At 51.7% G+C, this 15,362-nt stretch overlaps 1 protein-coding gene across 5 annotated transcripts in view; it reads right to left on the reverse strand.

Annotated features, from left to right (window-relative positions):
- The window catches only part of CRTAC1 (cartilage acidic protein 1), a 156,346-nt gene that overhangs the window by 23,040 nt on the left and 117,944 nt on the right, over positions 1-15,362 (reverse strand). For all 5 annotated transcript variants that reach the window (XM_035707804.2, XM_049103092.1, XM_035707802.2 and 2 more), the window contains exons 9-13: positions 14,185-14,267; positions 13,266-13,366; positions 12,671-12,839; positions 2,616-2,761; positions 2,125-2,167 (exon numbers count right to left, since the gene is read on the reverse strand). In XM_035707804.2, the coding sequence (XP_035563697.1) occupies positions 2,125-2,167; positions 2,616-2,761; positions 12,671-12,839; positions 13,266-13,366; positions 14,185-14,267 (542 nt within the window). The remainder of the gene's footprint in view (positions 1-2,124; positions 2,168-2,615; positions 2,762-12,670; positions 12,840-13,265; positions 13,367-14,184; positions 14,268-15,362) is intronic.

A 15,362-nucleotide genomic window follows, 5' to 3' on the forward strand; every position in this document is an offset into this window, starting at 1 on the left:
GGCCCTTCACACATGGGGGATTCCAGATTCCTATCTCCAGCCCCAACCTGTCCCTGGAGCTCCAGACTTGTGAATCTAATGTGTATCTCACAGTCAGTAGGTCCAAAATGGAACTCTAGATCCCCCAGCCCTCAAACTTCTTCCACCCTGTGACCTTATCTTGCCTAAGTCAATCAACACCACTGTCACCCACTCAGCTGCTCAAGCACAGATAGGAGTGATCCCTAGTTCCTCTTCTTTCCTCTACAGGCAATTTTACAACAGATGCTGCCTTTCTGCCCCCATAGTACCCCTCTGTGCATCCAGGTCCTCCTCCTCTGCCACAGCCTAATCCTAGCCTGTACTACCTCTTGCCTGGATGTCTGCAGCTACCTCCAGGCTGGCACCCTGGCTTCCACACTTCCCTCCAATCTAATCTGCAATTCAGCAGCCCGGGTGATCTTTTGAAAATGTGAATCACACCATGCCACTCTCCTACTTAACTGCAAAGGGCCCTAGGAACAGAGTCCGGACACCTTAAGACCCTCCCTGACTTAGCGCTTGGCTCTGGCACCATCTCCAGGCACGCCAGCCTCCTTCCCAATCCCTTCACATGCTGAACCTTGTTTCTGCCTCATGCTCTTTGGACTTGTTCTTCCCTTGGCTCTTTCTGTGGCTGGGCCTTCTCGTCGTTCAGGTCTCAACTCAAAGGTCGTCTCCCTGACCACTCTGTCTAGAACAGTCTGCAGAGACACCTTGCTTCAAGGGTTCTTAGCCCATCTCATCCAGCTGTCAGGTCACATGTTTGTAGTTGCCCCCACTAGAGCAAATGCCACTCCAGGGCAGGTGCTTGGCCTGCATCCTCTGCACCCTGCACGAACACATAAACATCTGGTGGGTGATAAGAAGGAAGGGGTGGCCCTAAGTGTGACCTCACAGAGTCCTGCTGGTGCTCAGGCCAGATGCTGGAATTTCTGTGGACATGCACCATCTATTTAGAATGGTCACACGGAGAGTGGAGGGGACTCATTTCCTCCCAGGCCACCCTTAGAGCTGTACTCCTTCACTTTCTTACCTGTGGTCCTCTGCTCACGTGGCGCCCTCCACCTGAACACTTTCTCCCCTCTGCCTGTCTGGCAAACTCTCCGTCACCCACCAGGCCTCAGCTTAGACCTTGTGTTTTCTGGGGGCATTTTCTTAGGCCCTCCCCAGCTGGTGTAGGGCCCCACCTTTGCACTCCCACATAATACCGCCCCCCCCCCCCCCCAGCCCTGCTCACTCTGCGAGGTCATCACTGTTTCCTCGCGTGCCTCTCCCACTAGCTCTAAGCTCCCGGAAGCCAGGGAGTGTCTGTCTTGTTTACTCTTGAACCTCAGTAGCAAACCCACTGGCCTGGGACTCAGGAGCATCGGCAGAGTGGACTTGGGAAGAATGTTGCCTGAGCGTCTAAAGGCAGGAGGAGTCGTTGACCTGACCCCACACTGTTGGTCACTGACAGGGAAGGTATTGGGTTGAGGGTCTTTTAGATGCTAGGCCTCTTGGCTGTCGCTCTTCCACTCTAGGCCCTCGGAGGACTTCTAGAAGGGTCACTGGACCCTCACAGAGCTGTTGTCCTCTGAGAGTTGAGCTACCTGCCCCCAGCACAGCACGAGGCTACAATCTCCCTTCTGCTGTGTGACCACACTCCACGGCGGGTTGCTCCCCTGCCCCCGCCCCCCCCATACCCATCCTTGTCTGCCAGCCCCTGGGCTTGCTGCTCCACCTGCTGGCCAAGCTGAAGCCACCAGCTCTCCATGGAAGATGCATGTGCACCATCGCCACTGTGGCCCCCAGGGGCCAGGCCTCCCAGTGAGCACTGTCTTGGGTGTGTCTCCTCCCCACACCCATTCTGTCTGTATTCATGGCAGGAAGCACCCTCGTTCCCAGAACTGCGGTGACTCAGCCTGCTGGCCACTAACATCGCTCCCACCTTAGTGAGTCACATGGTACTCGTCTTGGCATCTGGAGCCCCAGGGACAAACAACACATTTCCCTCCCCACTTCTCCCCTCTCATCTGCAACCTGAGCTTTGCCAGGGCTCCGGCTGACATTCCCCAGGGAGATTCTGGCCTCTGCCCCATCCCCTGGGGCCCGCAGGCAACTCACCCATGCAATGGCCGTTTTCCTGCTGGGAGAATCCTTGGCCACACTGCAAGGTGGGCAGAAACCGAGACGCCAGTGAGTTGAGAAGATCCTACCTCAGTTTCCCTCCTAATCACGGCCACAGAGCAGCCATCGCCCTCACCCCAGAATGAGGGGTGCTCTTAACTCTGGGCCTGGGGGCAGTCCCTTCCTCCAGGACCCCTCCCGCTTGCTCTGAGAATAGGAAACTCGGGGAAGGACGAGAACACACTCAGTTCCAACTCCTGCTCCTTCCCCTCATGTGGGATCCGTGATGCCTAACAAAACCCGTCCCTCTTAAACTACAAAGCCCCACCTAAACTACAAGTAGAGGAATCGTTATGAAGCCTGCTCTTTGCTAAGACTTCCACCATTCTAGGGGCAAAGTCTGCAAATTCCTGGGAGTCCAGCTTCAGCCCATGGGACTGTGGGTGGGGCCTGCTTTTCTGGCTATGAGGCCCAGACACCCCACTCACCTCCAGTGGGGCTGGGTCCTGAAGCTGGTCTGCATCCCGGGGGTAGGGGATCTCCAGCACAGAGTTCATCTCCTCACTGGCCACACCCCGGCTTACCATCTTCCCATCTGGCCATGTCACCTCCACACTGCTGGCTTCATCCTTCCCTGTGGGACAGAAGACAGAACTGAATTTTAAAGTCTATTTAATTTTAATTAATTTACATTTCCATAGCCACACTTGGCTAGTGGCTACCATATTGGACAACACAACTCTAGAATTTACATTCCAGTGGACAGGCCAATCAGCATGAAGCTGTTTTAGGGAAGAAGGTAAAGCCTGGTGGTTAGCAGGTTGACTTTGAAGTCCCGGGTTCAAATCTTAGCTGTACCACTGGCCTGGTGTGTTGGAAAGCACATAGTGAGGGTCCGGCATCTTGGAGACTTGGGGCCAAATTCCAGCTCTGCTGCTACTTGCTATGTAATCTTGGGCATGTCACTGTATGTTTATATTTATATTATCACTTATATGTTTATATATTTATTTTATTTTTTTAATTTTTAAAAATATTTATATTTATAATTATAGCTTGCTAGGGGCCATGCTTTCTTTTGCCATTGGGAATGTGCCTGCATTCAGGGGGCTTCCTGGTGGGATAGACAGGAACAGAGAAATAACATCAGATATTAACAAGCTCTGTGAAGAAAACAAAAGTAGGCAAGTGGGTAAAGAGGAACTGGGGGCTGGCTGGGGGCTTTTTCTAGAGTGGGTGATCAGGGACAGGCTCCCGAGGACAAGGCACTTGAGCTGAGGTGATAAAGAAGCGGATGGTGCAAGGCACAGGAGAAGCACCGTTCTGCAAAGCTGAGATGTTTATAAAAGCTAATGGCAAAGCTCAGAGAATATTCGTGGAGAATCCATCCACACATGTTGCTACAACAGTGGTAAAGAGCAGCTTGGAAAGATCTGTCAGGTGTTTAGGCGGTGTCAGCGCTGGCCCCAGCCTCCTGCTTAAGGCATCAGGGCTGTCACTGCACCAAGGTCAGGCTAATGGTGATGAATTGGGGTGGGGGGGAGGGGGCTAGGCCTCACCTGTAGGCAGAAGCTCTTCTAGTGGGTCACCTGGGGAAGAGGGCAGTGCTCAGCCCAGGTAGGAGACAGGGTGTAGCCCCCTCATTACCACCCACCAGGGATGATCAGATGTGGGCCTGGTGCTCAGGGGTCTGTAGATCCAATCATACCCTCAAGCATCATTCGTGGGCTGAATAAACAATACATCACCCACATGTATGCACTGTCTCCCCTCAATGTATGCAGATACTCTTAGAAAAACAAAGGAAACCAGAAAGGGCTGCTGAATTTATAGCAGCTTTGGGTCCTTGGTGTCACCAACGGATTTTACAAGGATCCCTATGGGGGCAGAGGGTAGTCTGTGACACATGTTCATGTATAAAAAAGATTCCTGTGTTTTAGAAAAGGGTTGGCAGCCACAGCGAGACTTGAAGGGGAATGCATGTGTAGACTCCTCTGTGTAGAGATTCACCCTGGGGGTGAGGGCTGGGACAGCGTGGTGTGGACGGGCCCTGCCCCACCTTCCTCCCTGAGTCCTAGCACACAGGGCAAGCTGCCTGCCGTGAGCCATATCAACCAGCCTCTGGACCCTTCCTGCACTGGCTCCCCCCTTGCCTGGCTGCTGCTGTGCCATGTGTTAATGAGGGTAGGGACCAGCTGCCACCTATAGAAGTGTCAAAGGTGAGCAGCCCCTGCCTCTGTGGGCAAAGGTGGGGCAGTGGTACCCAGGGGAGGCTCCCAGAGCAGACCCAGAAGCCAGAAAAAATTTCGCATAAACCTTTCTTCCCCTACTCCCTCCTCCTATAATAATTCCTTTTGGAGGAGGAGGGTGGATATGGGATGGGGGATGGGGGTGGGTATCACCTGTAGATTTTTCCTCTGTTTTGAAATTGTCACTTGAAGTTAAAGAGACTTGGCGTTTTTAGGTTGTATAGTGTCCAAAAGAAGTGGCATATATAAAAAGTAAACATTTTTCCACTAAAAGAAGGAGACAAAGAATAGCAAATGTTTCTCACCTAAGCCAAGAGAACAGCTACATGAATACATTTTCCAGCCTGACTGAAGTGCCACAAATAACTCAGAAGAGTCACCGAATATTCATAGACAATCACAAATTTACATTCCGTTTGTAGCATGCTGTTCTGAGTCCTGCTTCCTCCCTCTCTCCAAACCCAGGGAGGGGCCAGGCTATGAGATAAATAAGCCAAGGAGAACACATCTCAGCAGAGCTCCCTCCTCTGCTGCTGATTATTATGCCGAATCGGGCACCCTGTCTGGGACCTTAGTTTCTTTATCTGTAAGATGGGCATTTGGCCTAGGGCTCTAGCACTCCTGGGGAGGATAGGCCTTCTTCCTTGCAATGTGAGCCCTGCCCCGGCTGACTGTCCCCTTGGTGTCCCTATCTCCATCATCTCTTAGGCACGAGGGGCACCCTGTAGTTCTCAAAGTACCTTCATTTACTGGCAATAATGCCGGAGAATATGTACCCCAAACTGTACCAGGTGTCCTCAGTGTTAGCACTGGATCCTCTCGGCAGCACCACGGGGAGGGTACTAGATTTACAATCTCCATTTTAGAGATAGAAGGGCTCAGGCCTGGGGAGGTGATGTAAATGGCCCACAGTTGCCCAGCTAGGGACATCTGACCCTAAAGCCCATTTCTGCTTTGCCTTTGTTCTACTGCTCACTTCACCTCCATGCCCAGCCCCACCACAGGCCAAGCATCATGCTGGGATCTGGGATTTAGCCAGAAGCAGATGAACCCGGGCCCCTCCTGTAGGAGCGGGCAATGAAGATAGTGATTATTATAATAAACTGGGAACATGCAGCCATAGCATTGGGGCCACTTGGTGAGAGAGGCGGGTGTTAAAAGTCATTTTATTTGGGTGTTGCAGGAGGAGTAGGAGTTTGTGAGGCAGGGAAGGATCAGTCCAGGCAGATGGTTCGGCAAGGCAAAGAGGTATGGAAAGGTCACGTGCATTGGAAGCTCAGGGAGAGGTTCAAAGTGGGGGAAGCTGAGCATAAGAATATGTATTAGGAAAAAAAAAAGAATATGTATTAGACAGGGGTGGGGGCTGCGGACGGACTTTGGCGCCTTCATGTGTGAGGCTGATCTGAATCCTCCTGACTACCCTGCGACGTGGGTGGTCTATCCCCACTCTCCAGGTGTAGACATTGGCAAGGGGAAGTAACTTGCAGGTGTCTGAGCTAGGACGGGAGCCCAGGCTCCTGTCCCCAGGCTCGGCTGTTCCCTCTCAAGTCCCCAGACGTCTCAGGCCTTTCCAGGCACTGCGTGAGGGCCTAGAGTGCAGTGTTTATGAGCCGTCTGTCTGCCAGGCCTATGTGTCAGGCAGTGGGGCTGCGCACAGAGGGGGCCCCATTAGCCAGCACAGCTGAGAGGTCAAGAGCAGCAGAGTCACCCCCACCCCCCGCAGCTTTTAAAGGCCAAAGGCCAAAGAGGCACAGAGAATTGCGCTTTTCAGAAGAATTACCAGCAAAACAGATGGTGGGAATACAGTTGGTGGAATATTTTTGCACTTTAATAAAGCAACTTTTATGTGGGCCACTGAATTTTCCTTCCCTAAATGAGCACCAGCAGGCTGGGAGGCAGCTGTGAGTCACTTGCAAACAATTAGCTTAAAGGAAGGTGGGGTGCCTGTGTGTGTACGCGTGTGTGTCAGGGATGCCATCAATGCTTGGGGTGGGCTGGCCAGTGGGTGAGCCCCCCATGGGGGGTTGGCAGGGCAAAGTAGATTGTGGGTGCTTGTTTTCACTTTCTGGGTTTGGCTCAGCTGCCTCAGCCCTCCGTAAAGCAGGAACTGGAGAGTTCAGGGTGTGGGATACGTCGGGTGGGTGCGTGGGGGCCAGGATGCAAGTTCAGAGCAACCAGTGTGCTCCAGGGTGGAGAAATGCTTCTTTATGAGAGAGAGAAATGCTTGTTTATGAGCCCAGCTGGCCATCTGCTCCAGAAGGAGCAGGGAAAGGCCAGGGCGGGGTGCACAGGAGGGCTGCAACAAGGTCAGAGCAGGGGTAGGTAGGGGGGTAGCTGACACTGCCCTAGGAGGGACAGTTCCTCGGGACAGACTGAGGGCACTCTGCACAGCACAGTGGCCCCTCTGGGAATTCCAGAGAATGAAACAGCCATCCAGCAAGGTCCCTGAATTTTTATTGCGTGGTGCGATGCAGCCCAGACCCTTGGGAGTCAGGAGAACACAGGAGGGTCTGAGAAGCTAGTGCTCTGACCAAGGCTGAGTGCAGAGATGAGTGGGACATGTGCGTGCTGAGGAGGCAGCTGCTGGAGGGGTGCAGGTGCACACCTATGTACGGGTCCATGGAGAACACTCTCACCACACCCTGCTGCAGAGTCCAGGGGACACAGGGATGATTCACAGAGGGAGGAGGGGAGCGGGGTCTGTTGGGGTGAGTGGGAGTACCGTGAGTGCTGGAGGCGGGCTTTTTTGGGCCCTCTTCCCTCCAGAGACCTCTGGCTCCCGGCACAGTCACGGCCCCACATCTGTGGCTCAGGAATTCAGAACAACAAGGCAGGCCTTCCTTGCATTCGTGTTCTGCACATGTGCCTTCTCACCCCAAGCGCCACAAAACAAACCGCTCAGGACTGGAAACCATCGAACTGTCTGTCAACAGGAGACTTGCTCAATAAATGACAGTGCCGCCACACAATGAAATACCGTGTAGCACTGAAGGAAAGCAGAGGAGGGATGTGCGCACTTGGAACGATGTCTGGTTATATTGTTAAGAGGGGGAAATAAAAGCAAGTTTGGGAGTAATAGGAAGACTATAATCATTTTCGTTAAAAAAAAAACCTCCCGAGGAATATTTATCTATAAACACGCTCCCATGCACACTGCATGCAATAAAAACCTATCAGAAAGCACGGAAGTGGGAGCAGACCGTCCTGACCACTGTTCCTTACCTTCTTCTCCACATTCCCGATACCCCTACCCTTCTGCATTTCTTTTTTTTCATAGCACTTAATATCTTCTAATATTTTATGTATTTACCTAGTTATTATGTTTATTATATATTTTATGTTTCTGCTATTTCCACTAGGATATAAGGTCACCCACGGCGAGGATCTTTGTCTCCCTAGTGTTTGGCACATAGTAGGTGCTCAGTAAATAAGTGTTGACTAAATGAATCAAATGGTACTGGGAGAGGGTGAAGGGAGAAATGTTTACTCTCAATCTTCAAAACAGTGATGAGATTATGGGTTATCTTTCCTTTCTTTTTAACGATGTTATAATTTCTAATTTTCCTGTATCGATATGCATTATTCTTACAATCAGGAAAAAAATTAAATCCTTCTAAGAATGTTTGCAAGCACTGCTCTTCCTGCAGGGCTCCAGGTGGAGGCCACCACCCCTGCTAACAGCTCCCGGGCTCCTGGCAGTCCTGCTCTCACATAGCATCACCTGGCTTTGACCCCCCCTCCTATCTGTTGTCCCCCTCCAGCCTGGCTCTTGGCTCCCCCCACAGTTTGGCTTTTGCCTCCCTCTTCAGGCTCTGCTTCTAGTGGATCATTGCAGTTGTGTGGGCACACAGAACACTCCACCTTTGGGCCTTTGTTCAAGCCAGGCTAGCCCCTGGAATGCTCTCTTCTGCTACCCTGCATGCCTTCTAAATTCCTACCATCTGGCTAGACCTGACACTAGGCTCATGTCCTTGGGAAAGCAGAACTAATTCCTCCCGTGCTGGTCCGGCCAGAGTGGTGGTGCATCCAGATCTGTCTTGCACCGGAATCCCTGTGTCCAGCTGCCTCTTTCACTGTGAGCCTGGAGGGCGGGAAGTATTTCTTCTTTGTCTCATCTGTCTCTTTCCCCTGTCTCTCTGCATCTCTTGGTTTCCCAAGCTCCCTGTCTGCCTGTGTTCACTCATCCTCTCTGTTTCCTCAACCTTTCCTTTCAAGTGGCCTTCTCTCTTGGCTCCTCTTCTTCCTACCCCACCGCTGTCCCCTCCATCAATCAGGAAGGCTTGCGCTATGCTGGATTCATGAAGGAGACCTGGATTGGGGCCTCGGAGCTGTAGGGATGGAGCCCACCTGCTCCTGGCTGTGCCCCTGCCTCTGGCCCTGCTGCCCGCTCAGCTGCCTCGAGGAGTCTCCCTGCCAGGCCCAGGGCTGACCCACAGGGACCAGTCCCCAAGAGCAGCTTTCCTTCAGTGGCTCTCTGGGAGTGGATCCTGGCAATGGAGAGGAGCCTACAGGGGGACCCGTGGAGCAGTTTGAGCCAGAGTTCAGAGGTAGAACAAATCCCCTGGCATCGCAAAATATCAAGGATTGGCAGTCAGGAGCGGCTCCCAACTAGGTGCAGCGTCTATAACCCTGAGTATGGGAGGCAGACAGTTGCGGAGAGGCGCGGAGGCTCTTGGCTCCCTGCGATCCCACCAAATGACCTGGCTGAGGCTTGCCCAGTTGAAAAAGTAGGTCTGTTCTCTTGGCAGGGGCAGATTCTGGCCAGAGAGGAGACCCAATGAAGCCCATGAGCATGTCTTAAAAGAGCACAGGCAGCCCACGGGATGTGAGGAAGGAGAACCTCAGCTCCAGTCCCGTCCTTACATTGCTATGTGGAACCTCAATTTCCTTATCTATACAACAGGGTGGGAGTTGATATCCAGCCAGATACCTGGAAAAACATCTCACCTATGATACCATGGTAATTACTCTGGTGATCATATAGCCTCGCATGGATCACGTGGTAACTGAGGAGACGTGGATATCCAGGAATAAAGAGTCAGAGCAGGAGGGCCTTGGGGGCTCTTCACAGAGCTATGGGAGGTCAAGCTGTCAAGTCACAGTGGTCAAGAACTCAGTGGTGTCCAAGGAGTGGGGTCTAAATCCAACCCCTCTACTTTCTGGAGGTGGGATTTGGGGCAGATTACTTAGCTGGAGCCTCAGTTTTTTGACCTGTGTAATGGGGTTATGATTTATCATGTTGTGGTAAGAACTGAATGTGTATCTTTTGCAGAGGTTGAGCCCAGTGCCTGGCACACACTAAGCGCTTGATGACTGTTGGCTACTGCTATTTTGTGAGAGAGAACTATATATTCAAAAGTCATCGGGGATTCCCGGGTGGCTCAGCGGTTTAGCACCTGCCTTTGGCCCAGGGTGTGATCCTGGAGTCCTGGGATCAAGTCCCACATTGGGCTCCCTGCGTGGAGCCTGCTTCTCCCTCTGCCTCTCTCTCTCATGAATAAAAAAAAAGGTCATCTCGTGGGATGCCTAGGTGGCTCAGCAGTTGAGCATCTGCCTTCAGCTCAGGGCATGATCCCAGGGTCCCAAGATCGAGTCCCACATTGGGCTCCCTGCAGGGAGCCTGCTTCTCCCTCTGCCTATGTCTCTGCCTCTCTCTCTCTGTTTCTCAAGAATAAATTTTTTTTTTTTTAGGATTTGATTTATTCATGACAGACACAGAGAGAGAGGCAGAGACACAGGCAGAGGGAGAAGCAGGCTCCATGCAGGGAGCCCGATGTGAGACTCGATCCCAGGACTCCAGGATCACGCCCCAGCTGAAGGTGGTGCTAAACCGCTGGGCCACTGGGGCTGCCCAATAAAATCTTAAAACAAAACCAAAACAAACAAAGGTCATCTTGTACTTGGCCAGCATAGCAAATGGCTACTGTAAAAGTGACAAATGCTTCAACTGCCAGCTGACCCATCCAGGGTGAAACAGCTCAAGAACATGCTTATATAACCAGGCTCTGGGTCCCCTAAACATTTATGCTTCTTTTTCAGACTGCATAAATATTATGTGTTCCTATGAAAACTGGAACACACACAGAACATATGGAAGAAAATAAAAATCACATAGGTCCGGATTTGAATGTCAGCTCTGCCACTGATCTATATCATGTGACCTTGGTGGGTTTCTTAACTGCTGTGATCTTCAGTTTTCCCATTTGTAAAATGGGGATAAGTAATGCCCATTTCACAAGGGGGTTGGGGAGTGGTGGGTCATGAGCATGAAATGAAGCAAAGTGCCACCTGAATGAGTGGGAGTTACTATGTTAATCCTGCCCCTAGAATCGCTGTTCATACTTCCTGCATTTTCTTTCAGTTTTTTTCTTTGCCCATATGATGTGTGTGTAATATTAACACATACATATATATTAACTTCAGAGCATATTGCCTATTCTTTCGATGTTAATATATCACCCCATGAGGTGCTAGCACATGGGGGAGGGTGTCTGATTTTGAGCCTGGGTATATTTGACTCAAATGCTTTTTTAACCACTGCGTTTTAGTAAAGCCTCTCTTGGCTCCTCCACATTTTTCCCAGGATTGCCCCTCCTCTCAAGAAGGCTTTTCAGACATTTCTCCTTCCTAATTTCCTCCCCAATGCGTTTCTTTAGAAATGTTTGATGTTGGGGCAGCTGGGTGGCTCAGTGATTGTCTGTCTTCGGCTTGGGTCATGATCCTGGGGTTCTGGGATCGAGTCCTGTATCAGGCTTCCCACAGGGAGCCTGCTTCTCCCTCTGCCTATGTCTCTGCTTCTCTCTTTGTGTCTCTCATGAATCAATAAATAAGTAATCTTTAAAAAAAAACAAAACAAAACAAAAAAGTTTGATGTTGAAATAATCCTAGATTCACAGGAAGTTGCAAAGATCATACAGAAAGGCTCTGTGTACCTTTCATCCAGTTTCCCTCAATGGTTAGAGCTGACGCCACTTTAGCATGATGCCAGAACCAGGAAATTGACATCGGTACCGTGCCTACGTGTATGCACGCATACATGCATGTGCGCGTGTGTATAGTTTTATGTCATTTTATCACATAGGTGGATTTGTGCAACCATCACAATCCAGATACAGGACTGCTTCATGACCCCAGAGTCCTCTCTGAGGACTTATGGTCATATCCAACCCTGGCAACCACATCTCTATTTTCTGTCTCTGTAATTTTACCATTTCAAGAATATTACATAAATGGAATCAACAGTATGTGACTTTATGAGATTGGCCTCTCCCCGATTCCCCATAATGCCCTTGAGAGCTATTCAAGTTGCTATGTGTATCAACAGTTCACTCCTTTTTATTGCTGAGTAATATTCCATGGGGTGGAGGACAACGGTTTGTTGAACCAGTAACCTATTACATCCCGGGTGTTTCCAGTCTGGGTAACTGCTGGTAAAGCTATCATGAGCGATCTTGTATAGATTTTATGAAAACATAAGTTTCATTTTAATTAAAACATACGTTTTCATTCATCTGGGACAAATACCTTGGAGTGCAATTGCTGGGTTTTATAGTAGCTGTGTGTTTGGCTTTTTTCTTTTTAAAGAAACCACTAAACTATTTTGCAGAGTTGCTGTACCATGTCACATTCCCACTGACAACGCATGGGAGAGTGAATTTCTCCGCATCCTCGCTGGCATGTGTTGTTATCACTATTTTTTTTTTTTTAAGCTGTTCTGATAGGTGTGTAGTGATAGTTCATGCATACCACAGATATACCGGATAGCTGTTTATGTGCGGTCTGTATATCTGTCCCTTTATACACATAAAGAGTAGGGTTTTCTTGCTTCCCCTCTCCTAGACAGGAACCAATTTTCACCCCCTTGCAGGTGATCACCCTCCCTCGCAGAATGCGAGGCTTCTCTAAGCTTTCTAGTTAAGGGAAGGCACCAGCGGTTTGCTGAGGCTTTAATCACCAAGCTGGTTCCAAGAGGCCAGGAAAACAGTTGATTTGGACAAATCTGGTTCAGGCCAGTGTTTGAACAAGGCCTCAGTTTTGGACATGAGGATTAAATACCCGGACCCCAAGGTGAATGAATTCAACAGAGGACCACAGTTGGGGGCCCCTGTGAGGCACAGGCTCATTTCAGAGTGGGGTTGCCTGTATGGCTGTGTCTGCCAAGGCTGTCATGGGATCTGGAAGTACCATGCACCTGGCAGTCCTCTGTTAGTGAGCAGGCTTCTGGATGCGTTTACAGGAACCCACTGTCTGGGCACAACAGCTCATTGCCTGCCCCGCCCTCAGCCCTGACTCACCTAAGCCAAAGTGTGCCACGGGTTCCATCTCACACAGGTAGCCCGAACCCCCGTCAATGATCCTCAGGTGGGCCCCACTCCTCTTGGTGTAGAGCACGACTTTAGCTCCCCTGGCAAAGGCCCCAAACTGGGTCCGAGGCACCACGCGCAGCCAGTTATTGCTGAAGCCCTGCAGGGAGGGAAGAAGGCAGGTGAATATGGGGGATGGGCAGGGGGAGCAGGGATGGGGGAAGGCAGGGAGGGTGGGCAGGGGGAGCAGGGAGAGAGGTAGAGAGGGGCAGAGGGAAGAGAGGAGGAAGGTGAACAGGGCAGACAGACTGGCTGACATTTGGAAAGAGAGGCACTGGAAACATGAAGGAAAAGCCAACAAAAGACTCAGGAAAAACAGTTTTTGGAGCAGAAGTGCCAGTGGAAGGCAGAGGGGCAAAGGGCTTCTCCCAGGAGCAGCCCTTCCTGGAGGTTTACTGTGTGACTGTGATTTATTTCCTGGGTTTCTATTTCCCACCACGCTGGACAAGCAAGCATCCCAGGTACCTCCGACCTCCATCCACTTTAGATCCAGGGGAGCACATGGGGCTGGGGTGTCTGTGCACACCTGGTTCCCCCGGAAGACGGACAGCGGCTGAGCCATGGACTCCCCGTGGGACAAGATGAGGTCCAACATCCCGTCTCCATCGAAGTCTGTCACCACACCCCCTGCAACAAGGCGGATTTCACTCTGGCCATCAGCCAGGAGATCCAAGAGGAAGAGGGGCTCCCAACCAGGGCCATGTCCTGGCACCCGTGCCCTGGTGTGGGAGGCAGAGAGCACAGTGCTGGGGCAGGAAGACAAGGGGGAAGCCCATCTCCTCTGCTTTCCCAGAGCCGGTTCATGGCAGGAAGTCAGGAAGGGGGGATCCCTTTCCTTTCCCTGGACTTTTGCATGGACAGAGTGGGTGCAAATCATTCAGACCATGAGGACTCCTTTCTGATATATTACACATGCCGTTTGTATTTGCAGTTTTGTCAATATGTCATGTTTGCACATTCATGGTCTCCTTTCGGTCCTCACTACAACACAGAGAGGTGAGGAGGGCACATGTAATGATCCCTTCTGTGGGTGTGCAGAACAAGACTCAGAAGCTGAAGCAACCCTTCCACGATCACAAATGAGGCAATGGCAGGATGGGGGCTTGGGACTCCTGATCCAGGGCTCTTTCTTGGACACCAGGCTGAATGCCAAGAGGGGAAGGGTCAGAGTGCAGAACACCCCCCAGCCTCTCTTTTCAATCCCCACCTGGCACCAGAGAAGCTACTGCCCACGGATTTCCAGAGTCCCGCCCCCAGCTCTGAACCTGGAAGAGGGGACCATTGCCTCCTTTACTTCCAGCCTGGCACTCCCAGATTCTCACCCCTGCCTTAGGGTGTCAGTCTTCAGAGTGGCGGGGGAGGAGGGGTCCCGCGCTGTGGGACTGGCTGCCCCATCCCTCTTGCCCTCATCCTGTGCACCTGACAGAGCCTTCAGGTGTCCTCACCTGTGCCCCGGCCCTCAGGCTCCAAGGCATCACCAGGGTTGAGCTCCTCGATGAGGGGGTCTCCATGTTCTCTGCGGATGACACTGCAGGAGAGGAGACAGTCGTTGTCAGATGAGTCACATGCTGGCGAGGCCCCTGCGGGCCCCCTGGATGCAGAGAACCACTCGTTCCAGTCTCTGTTCCCTGAGCATCCCCAGGCCCCACTGTGCATCGGCCACCACCTGGACGCCTACGGAGCCACTCTCTGCTTCCAGAGCCTGCCTACACCCTGCCTGTTCCCTTCTTGGGTTTTAATTTACGTTGGTAAATATTGATTTTTCTTTCTCTAATGGATGAATTATAGACAGCCGGGGGAAGGGCAGTTGATGGATGGAGAAGAGGCAGGGATGCAGCTACCTTCAACTGACCTTCGCTTTCCTTCAAGTGGCCCTGGGTTTCTGAGTTCTGGATGTGCCCGGGATTCAAACCACTCAAAGGCCACCTCCTCCGAGTCCTCCCTGATCATCCTGCTGGAAGCAGTGCCTTCCTGCTCAGCCGTTATCACTTTCTGCCTTGCTTTAAAGCTCGGACGAATGCACCTTATCTCCCCAGTTAGACTGTGAGCTCGTTTGCGGCAGGCCGGGACCACGTGTTACTCACGTGTTACTCATTCTTGCATTTCCCACGGCACCTAACACAGTGCGCGGCTCGCAGGAAGCTCCAAGCACATGCCCGTGGGATGCGTGGATGAAGTCCAGCAGCAAAAAGGGAAGAAAGGGGTCCCTTTGGGCTGCAGGGGCTCTGTCTATTTTAAACTCTGAACCAAGGTAATATTTGCTTCAGAAAAGCCCACTGCGAATGTCCTGCTCTTTCTCCACGCCGAGCTGAATGCTGATGATGGTGGTGAGCTTTCCTCCGATTTTTCTCACTCATTAGATTCTCATGGCCTGGCTGTGTGGAGCAATGCTGGGGGAGACGGAGGGCAGGGAGGGATCTGATCGCCCTCCCCTCAACACTGCAGGTGGCTTTTGTCTGCTCAGGTCACAGAGAGTCACCAGAGGGCTGAGATGTGGCCAGTGATTTCAGGAGCTGGCAGGAGTCCCCTGAGCTGGAGCCTGTGGTGTGGAGAGGGTAGAGTGCAGGCTGAACTGCAGGGCATCTGCAGAGCTGAGCAGCGGCCCTGGCCCTGGGAGAGCCCT

The sequence above is a fragment of the Canis lupus genome, chromosome 28 (genome assembly GCF_003254725.2).
Source record: "Canis lupus dingo isolate Sandy chromosome 28, ASM325472v2, whole genome shotgun sequence".
Taxonomy (NCBI): domain Eukaryota; kingdom Metazoa; phylum Chordata; class Mammalia; order Carnivora; family Canidae; genus Canis; species Canis lupus.